The following is a 20,962-nucleotide window of genomic DNA, read 5'->3' as shown; positions in this document are numbered from 1 at the left end:
TTTAAAAAAGGAAGATGATAGTACAATAAAATTCAAAGCAGAAGCACTTAATTTCACACTTATTCAAACTCCAATCAAAGCTATGTAGTTTAATTAATTAACTCAACAAAACTGGAATACCAGCTTTCCAAAGTCTTTCTGTCATTACCACCTCGTAGCCTCCTAGAGGCCACCTGCCAGGTATTCCCACTGACCCCTAGGGGGCACTATTTCCCCCCTTTGCAAACCACTGGAGAACACTGTGTTTAAACTTTATTTACAGAGTGATAGGCAGGAATTAAGATTGCTGGAAGAAATATAAACAACCTCAGATATGCAGATAACGCAACTTTGATGGCAGAAAGTGAGGGTGAAAGAGGAGAGAGCAAAATATGGTCTGAAGCTCAACATCAACAAAACAAAGATCATGGCCACTGGTCCCATCACCTCCTGGCAAATAGAAGGGGAAGAAATGGAGGCAGTGAGAGATTTTACTTTCTTGGGCTCCATGATCACTGCAGAGGGTGACAGCAGCCACGAAATTAAAAGACGCCTGCTTCTTGGGAGAAAAGCAATGACAAATCTAGACAGCATCTTAAAAAGCAGAGACATCACCTTGCCAACAAAGGTCCATATAGTTAAAGCTATGGTTTTCCCAGTAGTGATGTATGGAAGTGAGAGCTGGACCATAAAGAAGGCCAATTGCCGAAGAATGGAGGTTTTTGAATTATGGTGCTGGAGGAGACTCTTGAGAGTCCCATGGACTGCAAGAAGATCAATCCGATCCATTCTGAAGGAAATCAGCCCTGAGTGCTCACTGGAAGGACAGATCCTGAAGCTGAGACTCCAATACTTTGGCCACCTCATGAGAAGAGAAGATTCCCTGGAAAAGACCCTGATGTTGGGAAAGATGGAGGGCACAAGGAGAAGGGGACGCCAGAGGACGAGATGGTGGGACAGTGTTCTCGAAGCTACCAGCATGAGTTTGACCAAACTGCGGGAGGCAGTGGAAGACAGAAGTGCCTGGTGTGCTCTGGTCCAGGGGGTCACGAAGAGTCGGATACGACTAAACGACTAAACAACAACAACAATCTTAATTTATTGATTGCCTGTTTTTATGCATTGTCTTACTTGTATGATGTTAGCCGCTCTGAGCCCGGCTTTGGCCGTGGGGGCCGTGGGATATAAATAAAAATTATTATTATTATTATTATTTCTTTGGCATTCAGGGGACTGGCAAATAGCACCACAGGAGACAAGGTCACCATCCCTGCTATGCAATAGTAGCGGCACTTCACCCTTGACTGACTGCACCATTGCAGAGAACTTGGCAATGGTGTCCCAGTCCTGTTCTTTCTGGTTCAAGCACTTGCCTGCGCATGACTCAGGCCCTGGTTCATTTTAACCGGGGCACTGCAAACAAAAGCCATGGTGATCCCATATGGTGCCCTAGTCCAGCATCCTGTTCTCGCAATGACCACCCAGATAGATGCCCATGGGAGACCCTCAGTCAGGGTCGGCGTTGATCTTTGCACCAGAGAAGACCAGGAACATCAAGTTTTGCAGTTGTTGGAATTGCACCAGGTTCCTCTGGGCAGCAAACTATCCCTGTGACACTTCAGGGAAATGACCTCCAAGAGAACAGCCTTGACCAAAGGTGTCCTGGGCTTTGAAGACACTCGAACTCAAGACGCAAGGCAGAAATGTGCTGAGAGGAAGGCACGCTTGGCAAATCCACACCGTGATCAACTCCCGCCCGGAAACCGATGTCCCCACTGTGGAAGAACATGTGGATCCAGAATTGGCCTCCACAGTCACGAAGGACTCTGTTAAAACCGTGATTATGGAAGGCAATCTTACTCAGCTACAAGGGATCGCCAAAGAAGAAGAAGATTTCTTTGGCAAGGCAAGAGACCTTCAGTATGCCGATGACCCCCAACTCTATCTGTTGATGGATGGCCATCTTGACTCGGCCCCAGACACACTGACCAGATGTTTGGAAGCTGTGGCTGGATGGTTACGTGGGAGCCGGTTGAAGTTAAATCCTTCGGAGACAGAGGTCCTGTGGCTGGGACGGGACGATATGGGATTGGGGGGGCAACTCCCATCTCTTGCGGGGGTGCAATTAGTGCCAGCACCGTCCGTTAAGAGTTTGGGTGTAATCTTCGACACCTCCCTTTCCATGGAGGCGCAGATTGCAGCTATAACAAAGGCGGCATTTTTCCATCTCCGCCAAGCTAAGCAGTTGGCTCCTTACCTCTCTTGCCCTGACCTAGCCACTGTGATCCACGCGACGGTCACCTCCAGACTGGATTATTGTAACTCGCTCTACGTGGGGCTGCCCTTAAGACTGACCCAGAGACTCCAGCGGGTGCAGAATGCTGCAGCGAGACTCCTTACGGGGTCTTCGCTGCGAGATCACATTCACCCGGTGCTATACCAGCTGCACTGGCTCCCGGTGGAGTACAGGGTCAGGTTTAAGGTGCTGGTTTTAACCTTTAAAGCCCTATACGGCCTAGGACCCTCGTACCTACGGGACCGCCTCTCCTGGTATGCCCCACAGAGAAACTTACGGTCTTCAAATAAAAACATCTTGGAGGTCCCAGGCCACAGAGAAGTTAGGCTGGCCTCAACTAGAGCCAGGGCTTTTTTGGCTGTGGCTCCGACCTGGTGGAACCCTCTGTCACAAGAGACTAGGGCCCTGCGGGACTTGACATCTTTCCGCAGGGCCTGCAAGACAGAGCTGTTCCACCAGGCCTTTGGCCGGGGCACAGCCTGACCCTCTTTCTGTAATCCTCATAGCACTCTAGCCCAATGGTTGCCATCAATTTGATTTGAATTAATTTTATAATGAAAAGATTTTAGAATGTTGTATTATTTTATTGTTGTTAGTTGCCCTGAGCCTGGCTTCGGCTGGGGATGGTGGGATATAAATAAAATTTATTATTATTATTATTATTATTATCCATCTCCCCTAGGGCTGCCATACTATGCCTGGATTTTGCAGGACATTACTGGGCAGGGGAAAAGCTTTTTGAAAGCAAAGGATCCGTCCATCCTGTTTGCTGCCTCTAAACCACAATTTTCTAGTGAGTCTCAATCATCTGCTGACTGAGACAAAGAAGAAGAAGGACCCTCCCAGACCCTCCTTTTGCTTCTGGCACCGACCTGATAAAGATGCTCATTTTTTAAGCTGAGGGGGAGTGAGAATGTTTATGCCTCTAACTTTCCCATCGTCAGTCTGGGGCCAGGAAAGGTCCTCTTAGATCCGACCGACCACAAAGGTCCTCTCCCAGGGGCAGCGCAAAGGGGCCACTTTCCAAGCAATGAAAAGAACCGGTTAAAATGCAGGGGGTGCGGAAAGCTCCAAACTGGTCAGTTTTGTGGGGAGATGGTTCAATTCTGCACCATGAGCCATCCTTGGATAGAGCTCTTTTCTAAAAACGGCGCGTGTGTTCAACCAAAGAAAGAAAAACAGGACTTTAGAGGGACCTCTGCAAACTGGACTCCCAACTCCCACAGAGATTTGCAAAATGGTATACAAAAAAAATGCATGTTTTAGGAGACACGCAGATGAAAGCCCTGATCAATTTTTACGTGAGGAATTGGATAGAAAGAAGCAAAGAGATGTGGAAATGTGGCAGACTGGAGACTGGAAAAATGAGAAACTGGAGTGGGTGGGAGGGGTGGAAAATAGAAACCATAAAAATCATAGAATTGTGGAGTTGGAAGGGAACCAGGGGGTCATCTAGTCCAACCCCCTGCAAAGGCAAGAACCACAGCCAATCACAGACTTGGCCTGCCAAGGAACAGGGCTGCCTTGGAAAAATCTCTCTACCTGAAGTTTTGCCCATTACTTGCCAAAGAAGACAGGAAGTGCTTGTTGGCTTCTACATCCTTTAATCAGCAGTGGGAGCTTTGTATGCAAGAGTGGAACCTGGAACTTGACCTTTGGGGAGAAATTCCAGCTTAATTTTTATGCCCAGGGCTGATGCCCCACTTAGAGGCATCGCCCTTGTGAACAAGATGAGCAGAAGGCAGACTGCCCTCCTGGAAACATACAGAGCCAGACTGAAATATACTCGGAGTCCTGTAGTGATTTCATGCTCTTTATTGCAGCTTGTAAAACAGTGATTGAATTGCCCCCCAAACCCCAGGCTTTTATATACATTATTTACACAATGAGCCCCGTCTGATTGGCTGATTCTGCTTACCTCCTGGAGCCTGATTGGTCTTTTCCTGCAAGCCAATCAGTTGTTGCATTCTAGGATCCTACTTGCTTATTGTTCTAGGATCCAAGCTTAGTACATAACACAGACCATTGGTCCATCTCACTTTCGGCTACTTTTAAAATGAGGCTGCATTTTGAATTGCATTTTAACCTGTACTGTATTTTAAATAGGTTTTTGCTTTTTCCTTCCTTTATTATGTTTTTACCGTCATTTTATTGGTGTTAGCCACCCTGAGCACGGCTCTGGCTGGGGAGGGCAGGGTATAAATAAAATTTATTATTATTGTTAGTCTTGCCTCCGAGTCTCTCTCAACCCTACCTGGAGATGCCAGCAGAGACTGAACATGGAACTTTATGAATTCAAGGCAGCTGCTCTGCCCCTGAGCTATGGCTCTACTCTTGAAAAATAATGGAAACATTCCAGACCTCTCAGAGCGGTTTAACGATCCGTCCGTTTCCCCAGGGAATCCTGGGAGTTGTAGGGGAATAAAGGGCTCTCCTAACACCTGTCAGCACCCTTAGCCATTCTTTTGGGGGAAGCCACGGCCATTTAAAGCGGTATCCTCATGCTCTCAGTGTAGGGTGTGACTGCGGCTAGGGGGCTGACTCAACACCAGTGAGTCAGCAGCCTGAAGCTCATGGTCAACTCGCTCTGCGGCAGGAGAGTGAGTCACTTTCGAGATGTTTGGCGTGTGTGTGTGTGTGTGTGGTTTCTGACCCATGTTGTTGGAACCTTTTCTATTTTTAGCCCCGGCGGCTCCATCTGGCCTCCCCTCACTCGTGCAAAGAAGAGCAGCTTGCCTCTCTCACTGCTCTCTTATTTCAGTTACAGAAAGGTAGCCATGTTGGTCTGCCATAGTCAAAACAAAAAATTTTTTTCCTTCCAGTAGCACCTTAAAGACCAACTAAGTTAGTTCTTGGTATGAGCTTTTGTCATACCAAAACAAAAATTTTTTTTCCATAGTCAAAACAAAAAATTTTTTTCCTTCCAGTAGCACCTTAAAGACCAACTAAGTTAGTTCTTGGTATGAGCTTTTGTGTGCATGCACACTTATCTGTGTATCTGAAGAAGTGTGCATGCACACGAAAGCTCATACCAAGAACTAACTTAGTTGGTCTTTAAGGTGCTACTGGAAGGAAAAAATTTTTTTGCTCTCTTATTTGTTATCCTTAGCTGTATAGCCAGCCCCACCCAGGCAGACTGGGAAGGAGCAAAAAGGCTTATGAACAGCCCCCACCAACATCCGACGTGCAGATCATGCACTATCAGAAGCTTGATGAGAAAAGTCTTATATTGCTTTTTTTTTTTTTAAAGGCTTAGTTCTAGGACAGACCAGCTGAAGACATCTGGAGGGTTGCAGAATTGGGTACGGCTGGTCTACACAAACACTGTCTGCAGTGGGGAGGGGGGTATGTGAGTAAGTGGGAACAGAAGGACAGTTTCCAAACTTGTGATAGGGCACTTTTATGTTATCTATCTATCATCTAAGGGACGCGGGTGGCGCTGTGGGTTAAACCACAGAGCCTAGGACTTGCCGATCAGAAGGTCGGTGGTTCGAATCCCCGCAACGGGGTGAGCTCCCGCTGCTCGGTCCCTGCTCCTACTCCTAGCAGTTCAAAAGCACGTCAAAGTGCAAGTAGATAAATAGGTACCGCTCCAGCGGGAAGGTAAACGGCATTTCCGTGCATTGCTCTGGTTCGCCAGAAGCAGCTTAGTCATGCTGGCAACATGACCTGGAAGCTGTACGCCGGCTCCCTCGGCCAGTAAAGCGAGATGAACATCACAACCCCAAAGTCGGTCACAACTGGACCTAATGGTCAGGGGTCCCTTTACCTTTACTTTATCTATCATCTATCTATCTATCTATCTATCTATCTATCTATCTATCTATCTATATCTATATCTATCTATCTATCTATCTATCATCTATCTATCATCTATCTATCTATCTATCTATCATCTATCTATCTATCTATCTATCTATCTATCTATCTATCTATCTATCTATCATCTATCTATCTATCTATCTATCTATCTATCATCTATCTATCTATGTATCTATCTAACCATCTATCTATCTAAGAACTGGAAAAGACCACAAGGGTCATCTAATAATAATAAAACATTTTATTTATACCCCACCCTCCCCAGCCACAGCTGGGCTCAGGGCGGCTAACACCAGTAAAATTACAGTAAAAACATAATGGGTGTGTGTGGGGGGAACCAATTTAAGATACAGGTTAAAATGCAATTTAAAAAGCAGCCTCATTTTAATGGTAGCCCATAGATCAAAACCATAAGGGGAGGGAAACATAAGGGTCAGACTGAGCCCAAAGCAAAGGCCAGGCGGAACACCTCCATCTTGCAGGCCCTGCGGAAAGATGTCAAGTCCTGCAGGGCCCTGGTCTCTTGTGACAGAGCGTTCCACCAAGTCGGGGCCAGTACTGAAAAGGCCCTGGCCCTAGTTGAGACCAACCTAACAACATTGCAACTTGGGACCTCCAAAATGTTGTCATTTGTGGACCTTAAGGTCCTCCGTGGGGCAGACCAGGAGAGGCAGTCCCGTAGGTACGAGGGTTCTAGGCCACATCTAGTCCAACCCCCTGCAATGCGGGAATCTTTTTGCCCAACGTGGGGCTCGAACCCCACGACCCTAAGATTAAGAGTCTAATGCTCTACCGGTTGAGCTATCCCAGATCTTTCTAGCTATCCACACAAGTATACATACTCTCTCTCCTCCCTGCCTATTGATATCATGCAAGGGCCTTCACTGCAATTTTTCTGGCACCTGCTAAAAATATTCTTGTTTAGAAAAGCCTACACAGATGTTTAGAAAGCTGATACGAGTTTTAATCTGTTTTTTAAAAAGTCTATTGTTACTTTAACTTTTCAAAAGTCTTATTTTTCTTCTTTTTGTAAACCGCTTTGAGGTTCATTTTTTAAAACAACAACAATCAAGCGGTGCTTATTTATTTCATGAAATAAATAAATGAAGATTTCATTTGTTAATTGCTTCCTGCAAAACACCCTGAAGCCATTGAACAATAACCTGGAATAATGACACCTGCACGTAATATCCTTCATAGGTAATCCCGCTAGCAGACTCAGGTGCTGCGCTATGATGGCTCTGCAGCCAAAGGGGGAGTGTGGGGATGGAGGTGGCATGGAACATTCTAGAAGAAAGTGTTATGTACTGAGTTGAATAGGATCCAAAATGCAGCAGTCTGATTGGTCCTAGAACAATAGGATTCAGAATGCAGCAGTCTGAATGGTCTACAGGAGCCACCCAATCCAGCTCCAGATGGAAGTGAATCCACAACCTGATTGGCCCACAGGAGAATCCCGGAATTAGCCAATCACGTGCAGCCCATTGTGTAAATAATGTATATAAAGCAGATACTTTGGGGGAACTTTCATTCCCTCCTCACCACTATGAGCTGAATAAAGAGCATGAAATCCACTCTCGACTCCGAGTATATTTCAGAAAGCATGCAATACTGAACAGATGCACTCGTGCTGCAACACTCTGTTGAAGGCCCTGCTATTCTTTCTTATCATTCACGGAAGCGCACGAGCCGTCCTTGCGTGATACACTCTCGTGCCCTGATGCACAGTTTGGGAACAGCCTGACACCATCCAAAATATGCAGGCGCCCCCCTTCCTCCTCACCACCCACCCTCATCCATTCATCATGTGTTTCCCCTTTCCCCAGGAAAAACATCTTTGAGTAAATCCAGACAGAAGTGCATTTGTTTCCAATCAACCCTTCCAATCCTAAAGGCATTCCACAAGAACATCAGGAAAGCCTGGCTGCTGGATCAGACAAAGGCCTCTGTCGTATTTGGCATCTTTTTCCCCACAGTGGCCAACCAGATGCCTCTGCAAAGTCCACGTCATGCGCAAGCTATGCGCAAGTGGCCAAGGATAGCGTGCATATGCATTTTCTTTCCATTTAACCTTTTAAAAATAAAATAAAATAGCCATCGCTTTATCAATGCAGCAAACAGATTTTTGCAATGCTTTGTTGTTGTTGTTGAGTTGTTTAGTCGTGTCCGACTCTTCATGACCCCATGGACCAGAGCACGCCAGGCCCTCCTGTCTTCCACTGCCTCCCGCAGTTTGGTCAGACTCATGTTTGTAGCTTCGAGGACACCGTCCAACCATCTCGTCCTCTGTCGTCCCCTTCTCCTTGCACCCCCCATCTTTCCCAACATGAGGGTCTTTTCCAGGGAGTCTTCTCTTCTCAGGAGGTGGCCAAAGTCTTGGAGCCTCAGCTTCAGGATCTGTCCTTCCAGTGAGCACTCAGGGCTGATTTCCTTCAGAATGGATAGGTTTGATCTTCTTGCAGTCCACGGGACTCTCAAGAGTCTCCTCCAGCACCAGAATTCAAAAGCATCAATTCATTGGCGATCAGCCTTCTTTATGGTCCAGCTCTCACTTCCATACATCACTACTGGGAAAACCATAGCTTGAACAATACAGACTTTTGTTGGCAAGGTGATGTCTCTGCTTTTTAAGATGCTGTCTAGGTTTGTCATTGCTTTTCTTCCAAGAAGCAGGCGTCTTTTAATTTCGTGCTATACTTGTGCAAATGTGTCTGCATTGCCAAAGAAAACATTCCCCCCCCCTCTCTCTCTCGGGGGGGGGGGTGGACCTCTGCTTTGCAAGCAGAACGGGTGGGGAGAGGCAATATCTCTTCCATAGGTGCAAACTCCCTGGGCCCTGGGTGTCCGAACACCAACAAAATTCCCCATGAAGGGGCTGGGCACCCACAAATTTCGGTGCATGGCACCCACAGCCCCGGGCGCCCACAGTTGCAAGGCCAAGTTGGCACTCCAGATCCTTTCACCAAGGACAGGACATGGGTTGTGGGTTGTTTTTAAAAAAAATGATATTTATTAAAATTTTCCACCGTAATACAATAAAAAATCAAAAAGGAAAAAAAAAGGAAAAAAAGACAACAACAACAACAAAATTAAAAACACATACGGTTCACAATCCTTATTTTCTATAACATATTTCCCTGACTTCCCCACACCTCTCCCTCTTGTATTCCAGGTCCAATTGTTGGTTCAACAAGCTCTTATCCCTATTTTTAAACCTTTTTATATTTAGTTCCTTTTTCTAAAAAACCAAATTTGCCTTATAGACTTCATATTTATACATCCTTGCTTATTCTTTAAACCTTTTTCTAAAGTCGGCCTAAATTCCCTTCCACGATTTCCCCAATTTTCATATAGATATCCAAACAAAATAAAAACAGAACGAGTTACATTATACACCCTTTGGATTCCCAAACTCCACCCCCCCTTTCCCAGTTTCAATCCCCTTGAAACGTCCATCAGTCCATCTACTATCAGTCTGGAGACCTCACGTCCGAGGCTCTTAATTCTCTCTCCATTCCTCTCTGCCGGTTTTTTTGATAGTCCTTGGTATTAAACAACAAATCTCGGAGGAGCTCTAGTCCAATATGGTCCATGTTTCTTCCAGCCAGACCTCCATACTTAAAAGTGGAGCCTGAATCTTGTTTCTAGGACACGGGTTGTGGGTTTTGCAGATAGGGCATCACTACAGCTGAGATAGACATGAAGCTACTCATCACCTGTTTGGTACCTTCTGAGCTCCGAGAGTTGGTGAAGCTGATGAACGGACAGTAGTCAGTGATGCAGGCAAGCCGCTTTGGCTTCAACATTGAGCCACACAGACCGAAAACCATTCCCAGAAGATTCATGTACAGTGGTACCTTGGTTCTCAAACACTTTAGCTCTCAAACGCCTTGGTTCTCAAACGCCGAAAACCCGGAAGTAAATGTTCTGGTTTTTGAAAGCTTTTTGGAAGCCAAACATCCGATGCAGCTGTCGGCTATTGTTTCTGGGGCACTTGCACCCATCAGAAGCTGCGCCTTGGTTTTCAAACATTTCAGAAGTCAAATAGACTTCCGGAACAGATTGAGTTTGGTGCTTTTGTATTTGCTATTTATTTTGCGTTTTTGTTTTTGAGGCTTTTTCGGTTAATTTGTTTTTGTGACTGTGTGGAACCCAGTTCAGCTACTGATTGATTGATTGATTGTGTGACTGCGGAAATGGATAAAAGCCCCCCATCTAAACAATGACTATCATCAGTGAGGGTAAATATATATATTATTTTTTATCATCTACAATAAAAAATCCTGGCTGTTACTTGCGATGCTATTAATGCAACTGGAAGGGTGCCAAAAATGTGGAAGGACACTATTATAATTCCAATATATAAAAAAGGCTCCCCAGACGATCCGGAGAATTATAGGAATATTAGTTTACTATCAATAGTTGGAAAGATATACGCACGTTTTCTGCTGAATAGACTTACCCAATGGGCTGAAGAAAAGAAACTGATAGGCCCCGAGCAAGCAGGATTCAGACCGAACCAGTCAACTACGGACCATGTTTTAGTCTTGCACCATCTAGCCCGGAAATATTCCTCTTCAAACCGAGGCCAACTTTGTGCGGCTTTTATCGATCTTAAGGCTGCATTTTACAGCATCCCCAGAAGGTTACTCTGGGAAAAGTTGGCCCGATGGGGAATTGATAGAAGACTTTTATGGTTAATAACCCAGCTGCATGAGGGGTCGGCTGCTAGGGTGAGAATAACCCCAGCCGGCCATCTCACAAACTCTGTGCCCATCAACAGAGGAGTCCGGCAAGGATGTATCCTAGCTCCTTTTCTTTTCAATTTATTCATTAGTGACATGAGGATACCATTGGCTGAATCTCAGGAAATCATCCATGCCCCCCGCCTCGCAAACTATCGTTGCCCATTATTACTCTATGCTGATGATGCTGTGATTTTATCCTTCTCAAGAATTGGCCTCAGGAGAGCATTAAAACTCTTTGTTTCATATTGTAAAACAAATTCCCTTACTATAAATCAATCTAAATCAAAAGTACTAATTTTCTCAAATAGTCGGAAATCCTATAAGTGGCAATTAGATGGAAAACCTATCGAACAGGTCTATAAATTTCAATACCTGGGAGTTTTTCTCCAATATAATCTGGGTTGGAAGGCGCATATTGCACATATTTTAAACAAGGCCAAGGCCCTATCCTTTGTGCTTTTGCGCTTTTTCTTTTCGGACGGGGCTCTTCATGTTCCATCTGCCTTGAAAGTATTCAAAGCTAAAGTAATTGCAACATTGGCATATGCTGTTCCTTTATGGGGGACCGCAGTAAACTTGACGCCCTTGGAGGTAATTCAAAATCAATTTCTAAGACGACTGCTAAAACTTCCTCAGTGTGTTAGTAACGCAGCTATTCGCTTAGAATTAAAAACTACATCTTTAGAAAATACTCTTTGGAGGCGTAGCCTTTGTTACTGGTTGTCCTTAAGGCATAGGCTCCCGAATCTGTATTTGATCCAATGCCTCTGGAGAGATAATTTTCCCGTCCTAGGGGCAAAAGAGATCCATTCTAAAGTAGTGACCTATGGATTGTCTCCATCAAAATTATTGGAATTGGACCTAGCCACAGCAAAAAAAACCCTCATTCAAAAACTTGAGATTGACCTGCAACAAAACATCATTTGGGGTAGTGGCACTTGCTCACCATTAAATCTTGGCATAGTCCCCTCACAGCAGATACCATCTTATTTGACTTCTTTGTCTGTAGCGGCCCACAGATATGCCTTTATTAAGGCAAGATTTAACGCCTTTCCTTCCAATGTCTTGAATAATAGATTTTCCAATGGTCGGATCTCAGCGGTGTGTGTATGTGATAATAGATCTATAGAATCTTTACAACATATACTATTCTGTTGTTCACTACATTCAGTTTCTCGGATCAGATTTTTGTCCCCTTTATTATTGGAAATCTCAGGTGACTCCTTGGAAACACAGCTAATACATTTATTGCAAGATTCTGATCCGAGTAGGTCCCTTTCTGTTGCCAGATTTCTGATAACAGTATTAGCTTATAAAAGGAAAAATGGATTACTCTATGATTATTGATTTTGCTTAAATAATATTGATTTATATTGATAATTTGATATTTTAAGCGCTATATTGTTCTTATTTTGGTGGAGTTTGGAGACTTGCGGTTTGAGATGTACTTGATTTAAACGTAATTTAATTTGTTAATTTTGTCTTGTTGTACTTGTTTTGCTGTATGTATTGAATATGGGCCTATGGCCGTAATAAACTATCTATCTATCTATCTATCTATCTATCTATCTATCTATCTATCATCTATCTATCTATCATCTATCTATCTATCATCTACAATACCGTCTTACTTATTTTATAGTACAGTGCATTGTTTATTGCTTCCATTTGATGGATCAGTGGTCTCGTTAGATAGTAAAATTCATGTTAGATTGCTGCTTTAGGGATTGCTTTTAGAATTCTGGAACAGATTAATCCATTTTGCATTACTTTCTATGGGAAAGCGTGCCTTGGTTTTGGAACGCTTTGATTTTGGAACGGACTTCTGGAACGGATTAAGTTTGAGAACCAAGGTACCACTGTATTCTGTTGTGGGGTCTTGCAGAGGCAGGCTTGTTCTCTGTGGATAGAGACTTACATCTGAGAATGCCTTTTGGCTGACTCTGGTCCATAACGGGCCATTGTTCATCACCTCTGGCTACCCCCTTTAACCTTTTCCCTTGCTCTGCAGCCTCCCTGGCAACCTCTACTTCCTGATTTGGGAAAAGAAACCTTGGGACGAGTTACCTGATGGTGTCTTCCCTGGGTTTTAATCGACACATGGGATCGAGGAAGGCTGCAAAGCGCAGACCTTTTATTTATTAAAATTAGCACTTTATATCGCCCAGGGCAACCCAAAGTGACTTTCAGCTAATTATTGGACAAAATGTCTCTAAATGTCTTTTCAAGGGAGATAATATTAACATACAGACACCTTCCATAAATTCTCTTCTACTAGCAGCTGGGCTCATAATAATGAGATTACTGGAATTATCATCATCATCATCATCATCATCATCATCATCATCATCACCATCTTATTATTTATATCAAAAGTAAGGCAAATAGCACTACTGGAAAAAATAATAAAATAAAATTGATGCAACACTTGAAGCACAAAGACTCCTTTGTACAGTGGTACCTCGCAAGACGAAACTAATTCGTTCCGCGAGTTTTTTCTTCTTGCGAGTTTTTTGTCTTGCGAAGCACGGTTTCCCATAGGAATGCATTGAAAATCAATTAATGCGTTCCTATGGAAACCGCTTGCCGGGCTGGCGGTGCGGAGAAGGGCTTTTCTCCCCACTGCAAGCCTTCAGGACAGGTCCGGGAACAGAGGGGAAGGCGCGCTGCGCTTCTCCTCTGTTCCCGGAGCTTGCGGGGCTTGCGGTGAGGAGAAGGGCTTTCCTCCCCACCGCCAACATTCAGAACAGCATTCTGAATGTTGGCGGTGGGAAGGAAAACCCTTCTCCCACTGCAAGTCTTCAGGACAGGTCCGGGAACAGAGGGGAAGGCGTGCAGCGCTTCTCCTCTGTTCCCGGGGCTTGCGGTGGGAGGAGGGTTTTTCCTCCCCACCGCCAACATTAAGAACAGCATTCTGAATGTTGGCGGTGGGAAGGAAAACCCTCCTCCCACCACAAGTCTTCAGGAAAGGTCCAGGAACAGAGGGGAAGGCGCATTGCGCTTCTCCTCTGTCCCTGGACCTGTTCTGAAGGCTGGCGGTCCACTGCCAGCCTTCAGAACAGCCATCCGAAGGCTGGCGCGGGGAGAAGGGCTCTCCGCCCCACCGCCAGCCTTCGGAGGAGCCTTCCAAAGCCTGGCGGGGGGAGGAGGTCTCTCCGCCCCACTGCCAGCTTTCGGAGCAGCCTTCCGAAGGCTGGCGGCGGGAGGAGGTCTCTCCGCCCCACCGCCAGCTTTCGGAGCAGCCTTCCGAAGGCTGGCGGCGGGAGGAGGTCTCTCCGCCCCACCGCCAGCCTTCGGAGGAGCCTTCTGAAGGCTGGCGGGGGGAGAAGGTCTCTCCGCCCCACCGCCAGCCTTCGGAGGAGGTCCGAGGACAGTGGGGAAGACGCGCTGCGCTTCCCCGCTGTCCCCGGAGATTTCCCTATGGGCTTTCGTCTTGTGAAGGAAGCCCATAGGGAAATTCGTCTGGCAAAGCACCTCGAAAAACGGAAAACTCTTTCTTCTTGCGAGTTTTCCATCTTGCGAGGCATTCGTCTTGCGAGGTACCACTGTAATTGAATGATGCAGCTTTATTGCATACATAGCTAAAAATGAAAATAGAGGACTCCCTGCACATTATAAAACTTTTTGGTTAACTTAATCTGTTTATTGCCTTCTATACAAATAGCAGTCTGGAACAAAAGCTCATGTTATTTGACTGTTATTCTGCATGTCCACCTGAACATCAGCTTCTGAGGGTGGGATATTTCATTAACTGTACAATGTTGTTTTACATTAAAATAATTGAATAAAACATTTTTTAAAAAGACTTTTAAAAGAATGGAACACCTTGCAGATCTCTGAAAAGAAGTGGAACCCAATGCAAAACCTGCAGCCAACCTGCGATAATTTCACCAAAAATTTCTCTCCCTTTTGATATTTATCAAAAGCAATTGCCTTTCTCCTGTTTAGCCACTAAGCAGATACCAAGCGATTTCTGTCCTGTGATTCTAAACTTTGCATCATTCGAGATGCACACCCCTGCCGCCCTATGTGCCTGTTCTAAACTCTTATAGGGATACAGTGGTACCTCGGGTTAAGTACTTGATTCATTCCGGAGGTCCGTTCCTAACCTGAAACTGTTCTTAACCTGAAGCACCACTTTAGCTAATGGGGCCTCCTGCGGCCACCACACCGCCACCATGCGATTTCTGTTCTCATCCTGAAGCAAAGTTCTTAACCCGAGGTACTATTTCTGGGTTAGCGGAGTCTGTAACCTGAAGCGTCTGTAACCTGAAGCGTATGTAACCCGAGGTACCACTGTATATATTAAAAAACCAACTTTTTAAACAGGATTTGGGTTAGCTGGGTAAAGAAGACATCTGGCAGTGTCGTGGCAACCTGGGCTGCTTTGGAAAACGTTGGTGGTAACGTAGTAGCCCACACATGGTCCATTCAGCTAGCCTTTGAAGCAGGAATCCATAGTGCGGTTTTATAGAGAAGATGCACAGGCAGTTTTGAACCACCCGCTTTTTACAAGCTTGCCCACAAAGAACGCAGGCGACCTGCCTTTCCCGCAGTACCTGTGGCACGAGCAGATTCTGGTTAGTGGTTCCAGTGCAACAGCTGCACCCCCCGAATTCGTGGTATAGGAAAAGGCAGAGCAGGCCGCACATCAACCCCAGGGAGCAGGTGGGAGCAGCAGACTGACCTCATGGCATGGAATCCTGTGTTTATAGCCCGCAACATACCGCAGCCATTAAAACCTTTCACCACTTGCGGGAGGTCCTTCATGCCACCGAAAGATCTAGGCCAGGCTGCTCTGACAGCTGACGGGTGAAGCTCTCTCCTTGGTCCCTTGCCAGGGACGACATAGCTTGGCTTCCATGGGCATTAAGCATCAGATATGAGAGATGTGTTTTCTGCGCATGGTCCCTGGCCAAAGGGGGTGCTGGGAGCAGAGACACCACACACAAGCAAACTCTCTCTCTCTCTCTCTCTCTCTCTCTCTCTCTCTCTCTCTCTCTCACACACACACACACACACACACCACCAAACACCAGAGCTTAATTTTTGAAGTCTCTAGGCCCCAAACCTACACAGAAATTGTATAAAGGTAAAGGGACCCCTGACCATTAGGTGCAGTCGTGGCCGACTCTGGGGTTGCGGCGCTCATCTTGCTTTATTGGCCGAGGGAGCCGGCGTACAGCTTCCAGGTCATGTGGCCAGCATGTACTAAGCCGCTTCTGCCGAACCAGAGCAGCGCACGGAAACGCCGTTTACCTTCCGCCCGAGCGGTACCTATTTATCTACTTGCACTTTGACGTGCTTTCGAACTGCTAGGTTGGCAGGAGCAGGGACTGAGCAATGGGAGCTCACCCCGTCGCCGGGATTTGAACCGCCGATCTTCTGATCGGCAAGTCCTAGGCTCTGTGGTTTAACCCACAGCACCACCCGCGCTTTGGCCCAAAACTGGTTCTCCCTTAAATGAGGAATAGGATGGCATCGGGAGACAATCATAGATTTCTATAGATGGAAGGGACCCCTAGGGTCATCTAGTCCAGGGGTCAGCAAACTTTTTCAGCGGGGGGCCGGTTCACTGTCCCTCAGACCTAGTGGGGGGCCGGACTATATTTTGAAGAAGAAAAAAATGAACCAATTTCTATGCCCCACAAATAACCCAGAGATGCATTTTAAATAAAAGGACACATTCTACTCATGTAAAAACACGCTGATTCCCGGACTGTCTGCAGGCCGGATTTAGAAGGTGATTGGGCCGGATCTGGCCCCCAGGCCTTAGCCCCCTACCCATGGTCTAGTAGTCCAACCCCTGCCATGCAGTAATTTAAACTAAAGCATCCATGTCTGATGGCCACCCAACATCTGCTTAAAAACCTCCAAGGAAGGGGAGTCCACCAGCTCCCAATGGAGACCATCCTCACTGTCAGAAGTCAAACTGTTGGAGAGTTACAGCGCCTGCTGTGTCTTTAACAACTAATATGGGAGAGACATGTTTTGTTGCAGCTGGGCCAGATGAAGGCATCCGGTTGTGCTGCTGCAGATGCAACATGGCATTTCTTCTCTCTGCACTCCTCCCAGCAGCCATTCATCCTCTGATCACTGCTGTGGATACAGGACCTGTCTGTCTCCTGGCATTGCAGCTTTCAGCAAAGGATTCCCACACAGCGGGGTTGATGTTGCCAGTCTTCATACAACGTTTGCAGACATCTTTATAACGCAGAGTTGGTCTGCCAACAGGTCAGATTACAACTTGCATGAGCTCTGGATGTTGGTCGTGCTGGCCGTGGCTTCATAGCTGTCAACTGTCCCTTATTTGGCGGGAAACTCCCTTATCCCAGCGCTGCTGTCCCTTATTGATGATGTCCCTTGAATTTCCCGGGTTTCAAAGGAAGCAGCTCCTCTCCCTCCCTCCCTGCCGGCCAGGGAGGAGGGAGGCTCCAACTGTGTTGCTTGGCTGCGTTGCTCACCCAATAAGGAGTCTAAGAACGACTGGGGGGTGGAGCTTGCATGCCTTGTGCCGATCAAATTGGCTGTGTTGCCTGGGGACTCGCCTTTGCTCAGCGCTTCCCAGCGGAGAGGTGACGGTGGTTTTCCTTGCTGCATCCCCTTTGCCGGGTTGCTGCACTGTGGGAACCACCGCTTGAGGCTTCTTTTGGCTGCTGGATGGGCTTTCTGCCTTTGGCTCGGAGGGGCTCAGAAGTTGAACCTACCCGCGTTTGGAAAATCCCTTATTTTGGCTGCTGATCCCTTATTTTCGAGTCTGCTGGTCCCTTATTTTCAAATCTGTAAGTTGACAGCTATGTGTGGCTTAGGGGAGAAAGCGGTCCATCAATATCTAGAGGACTACAGGTTCTCTGCACTGCAGCCTAAATCTCTTTTGTGGCCATGGCCGGTTGAGGACATTTTAGTGCCCAAGGCGAAACAGAAAGTGCTGCCTCTTCTTCCTCCTCAGCTTTCGAAGGATAGCTGCCACTCAAGAGACAAATGGCCTGACTCAGTATACAGTGGCTTCACATGAACTTACACACAGGGGTCTGTTCCAAATTCAGAATGCTGCTCTCAGCCCTTCGCAGGATGACTGCACAGATAAAGTCTCCTCTGCCCTGGGTCAGCGGAACAGTGGGCTAGCCATTTCGGCAGCCTGCCTGCACCGAAAAGGTCGACACGACCCACGAGCGCAGGGAAAGGATGACTGAAGGAGCTGAAGTCAATTCTGGGAATGAGATGCAGAGAGGAAGGAGGGTCAACTAAGGGCCATGGGAAGGAGGACAGCTCTTTGAAGAAATAATAATCTTTGTTCCAGTGGCCGGCAAAGAATGCATGTGGCTGTGTTAGTTCATTCTCTCTCTCTCTCTCTCTCTCTTTCTCTCTCTCTCTCTCTCTCTCTCTCTCTCTCTCTCTCACACACACACACACACACACACACAAACTCCCTTCACAAAATTCATGCAAAATTCACTGCAAATTCATGGTGCATTCTGTTTCTGACCCACTCTTGTCCAGGGCCAGTCCACACACTGGCAACAAGGGACATGTCACCGTATGACCAGATTCAGGGAGTCGATAAGCTGCCCTCTGTCCGGGTTGTGGTTTCTTCTTCTTATGTAAAACAACAAGAGAACTCACAAAACCCTACAAAATAGCAAGTGTGTCCCAGTGCGATAGGAACACAGAAAAGGTCTTCAAGATACAGAACCTCAAATGCTGCTGTACGAGATTACAAAACAGGAACTAAAGACTCACTCCAGAACGGGAACGTTTTATCTTTTGCAGAGATAATAAATTGGAACGTTTCTGAGAATTTGTACGTGCAAATTTCTCTTCAGGCTTTCTTGAACTGCTGAGTCAATTTCTCATCAGAGGCCAATTTCCAGATCCCAACATACCAACTGTGAACTGACAGGACCTTTCCAGGGATAGGAGATATCTAGCCTGGGGGGGGGGCACTAAATATTGGATCCTTGAATGTCTACAGATTCCTGCTCTACTTGAAAATGGAGTGTAATAGTGGAATTAGGGAATATATATATTTGGACAACAGAGCTGATGGGTACAAAATTCATGACACCCACCACAAAGGAAGAAGAACTTCTCCAGCAGAGGTGAAAAACTTGGCTTTGTGTATTTCAATCTTAGCATGGTCCAGTGTCCGTTTTAGGTTGGCTTCTCTGATTTTTGCAAAAGTAGCTTTAAATGAGTCTCAGCCCACATACTTTGCCATTCCAAGTCTGTTAACTGATTATTAAGCTCTACCTCCCAAGTGGCTTGTAACCTTCCCCAATTCAGAAACTGAGTGTCTTGCATATGGCTCATAAGATGTAAGAGATGGATGTTCGTATCTCATGAAGGTCTGCTAGAATAACTACTCTTTTAAATAGCAACAGCTTTTACTCACAACGTCCTTGCACTTGTTAGATTAAATATACATGCACAAAGCTGGCAGGTATTACTTATGTTATGAATGTGTTACATAGATCTATCACTAAAATTTTACGAACTCACACTCTGAGGCAGACAGCAGAACAGAACAGAACAGACCTACTGCTCAGGGGCTCTAACAACACAAAAGACTTATTAACTGACTTATTAACTAGTATCCATTACTTCGCATTTTGGAGGCTCTTATCTCACAAAAGTTCTGCTTCTCACATGGCTTGCAATCCTCTCCAAGTTGGAAATTGAGTGTTAATAAGCGTCTTATTTGGACACTATTTCCAAAATTGTCCCACTCATCTTCATTGAAGCATGATCACACGGTCCCTCCAAAAGGGTGAACGAGCGCTGAGCAAACCTCTGTATTTTTGTGTGTGGTTTGAAGAGGAAAGAGGGAAGAGGAGGGAGAAGGAAATGAAGCCCTTACAAGGCGGCTTGACAGTCACAGGAGCTCTACAGCCACTGCTGCCTATGTGCTTACTGAGGGGAGGTCTACTATGCAGGCACCAGCCCCTCCCCAGAGAATACTGGAACCAAAGCAACATATTGCAGATTATTATTATTGTTTTGGCAGGGGGGAAAGTGTGGACCAGAAGTGAAGAGGAAATGGGAGGGGAGGAAAGGGCAAAGGACAGGTCTGTGCCAAGTTTGCGACCTAATTTCTGTGCCAAGGGAAACTAAATCCAGCTGCGAACAGCCATCTAATTAAAAGATTTTGCAAGTATTTGCTTATTTTGCTCAACTTACTCTGCTTTTAGCAGTCACGGAGAGGCAAGAAAATCTGCTGAGCAATAAAATCCCACTCCCTGACGAATGAAAATTCATGGAGCCTTCTCACCATGTTTCAAAATACCCCTTCACCGTCATGAGGGCTAGAAACCTGATTGTGTGTGTGGTGTGTTTGAAAATCTTAGGATGGTGACACTGATGACCGCTGGGGTACCTTCCAGCCCTACAATTCTATGAAGCAAGACGCAAATCTACACCTGTGTTGTGCAGCAGAGGGTCATTCCTGCCTCCTGCTTATAAGCCAGACTGTCTCTCTCTTTCTCTTTCGTGTTCCAGCCACAGCTGACTTGTTGATTAAGCTCCTCCAGTAAATTCTTAGCTGGCATAAAACTGTCTGAGGAAGCGGTTCTAGCCTCATAGGAACTGAACTTTTCCCACACAAGGAAATAAATAAGCTTAACCCGTGGCTTTGTTGGAAGGTGACTTTGACAGAGGAATTGCCACTACTACCAGAGAAGCCGTAGATGTAGATAGACCTGAACTAATTTTTGGACGAGAAAAGCATTTGTCCGATTCAGTCTGTTTGGCGACACTGCAACATTCGCATCTCCGTCCAAATCCCTGTGTCTTTTAGATTTCCTCATCTCACCTCGATGAGCACCCGCTCTTCCAGAATGTTTAACGGCAAACGTCCAAGCGCTTCTGGCAGAGCACCCTCATGCCCTCACCCACCTATGCGTGCCTCCAAGCTCAGCTGAAAGCTTATGTGCTGGGATGGGGTGGAGAGGATGGACCCCCCCCCCGGGGGCTCAGACAATCAAACACCCTGCCCTTTCTCCCTCAGTTCCCTCCCATATCCAGTGGTCAAGAGAGCCTTAACACAAATGGCTTAGCTAAAGTACTGTATTGTTTGCTCTATAAGACTCACTTTTTCCCTCCTAAAAAGTAAGGGGAAATG

At 46.1% G+C, this 20,962-nt stretch overlaps 1 protein-coding gene across 1 annotated transcript in view; it reads right to left on the bottom strand.

The window, feature by feature from the left end:
- Positions 1–9,903, bottom strand: part of GNPNAT1 (glucosamine-phosphate N-acetyltransferase 1) — a 39,174-nt gene extending 29,271 nt beyond the window's left edge. The window contains exon 1 of the mRNA XM_053365924.1: positions 9,825–9,903. Coding sequence (XP_053221899.1) covers positions 9,825–9,903 — 79 coding nt within the window. The remainder of the gene's footprint in view (positions 1–9,824) is intronic.
- Between the last annotated feature and the right edge of the window lie 11,059 nt (positions 9,904–20,962).

Source organism: Podarcis raffonei, chromosome 1 (genome assembly GCF_027172205.1).
Source record: "Podarcis raffonei isolate rPodRaf1 chromosome 1, rPodRaf1.pri, whole genome shotgun sequence".
Classification (NCBI taxonomy): domain Eukaryota; kingdom Metazoa; phylum Chordata; class Lepidosauria; order Squamata; family Lacertidae; genus Podarcis; species Podarcis raffonei.
Note: the sequence above shows the minus strand (reverse complement) of the source record. Positions and strands in the feature narration are given on the sequence as shown.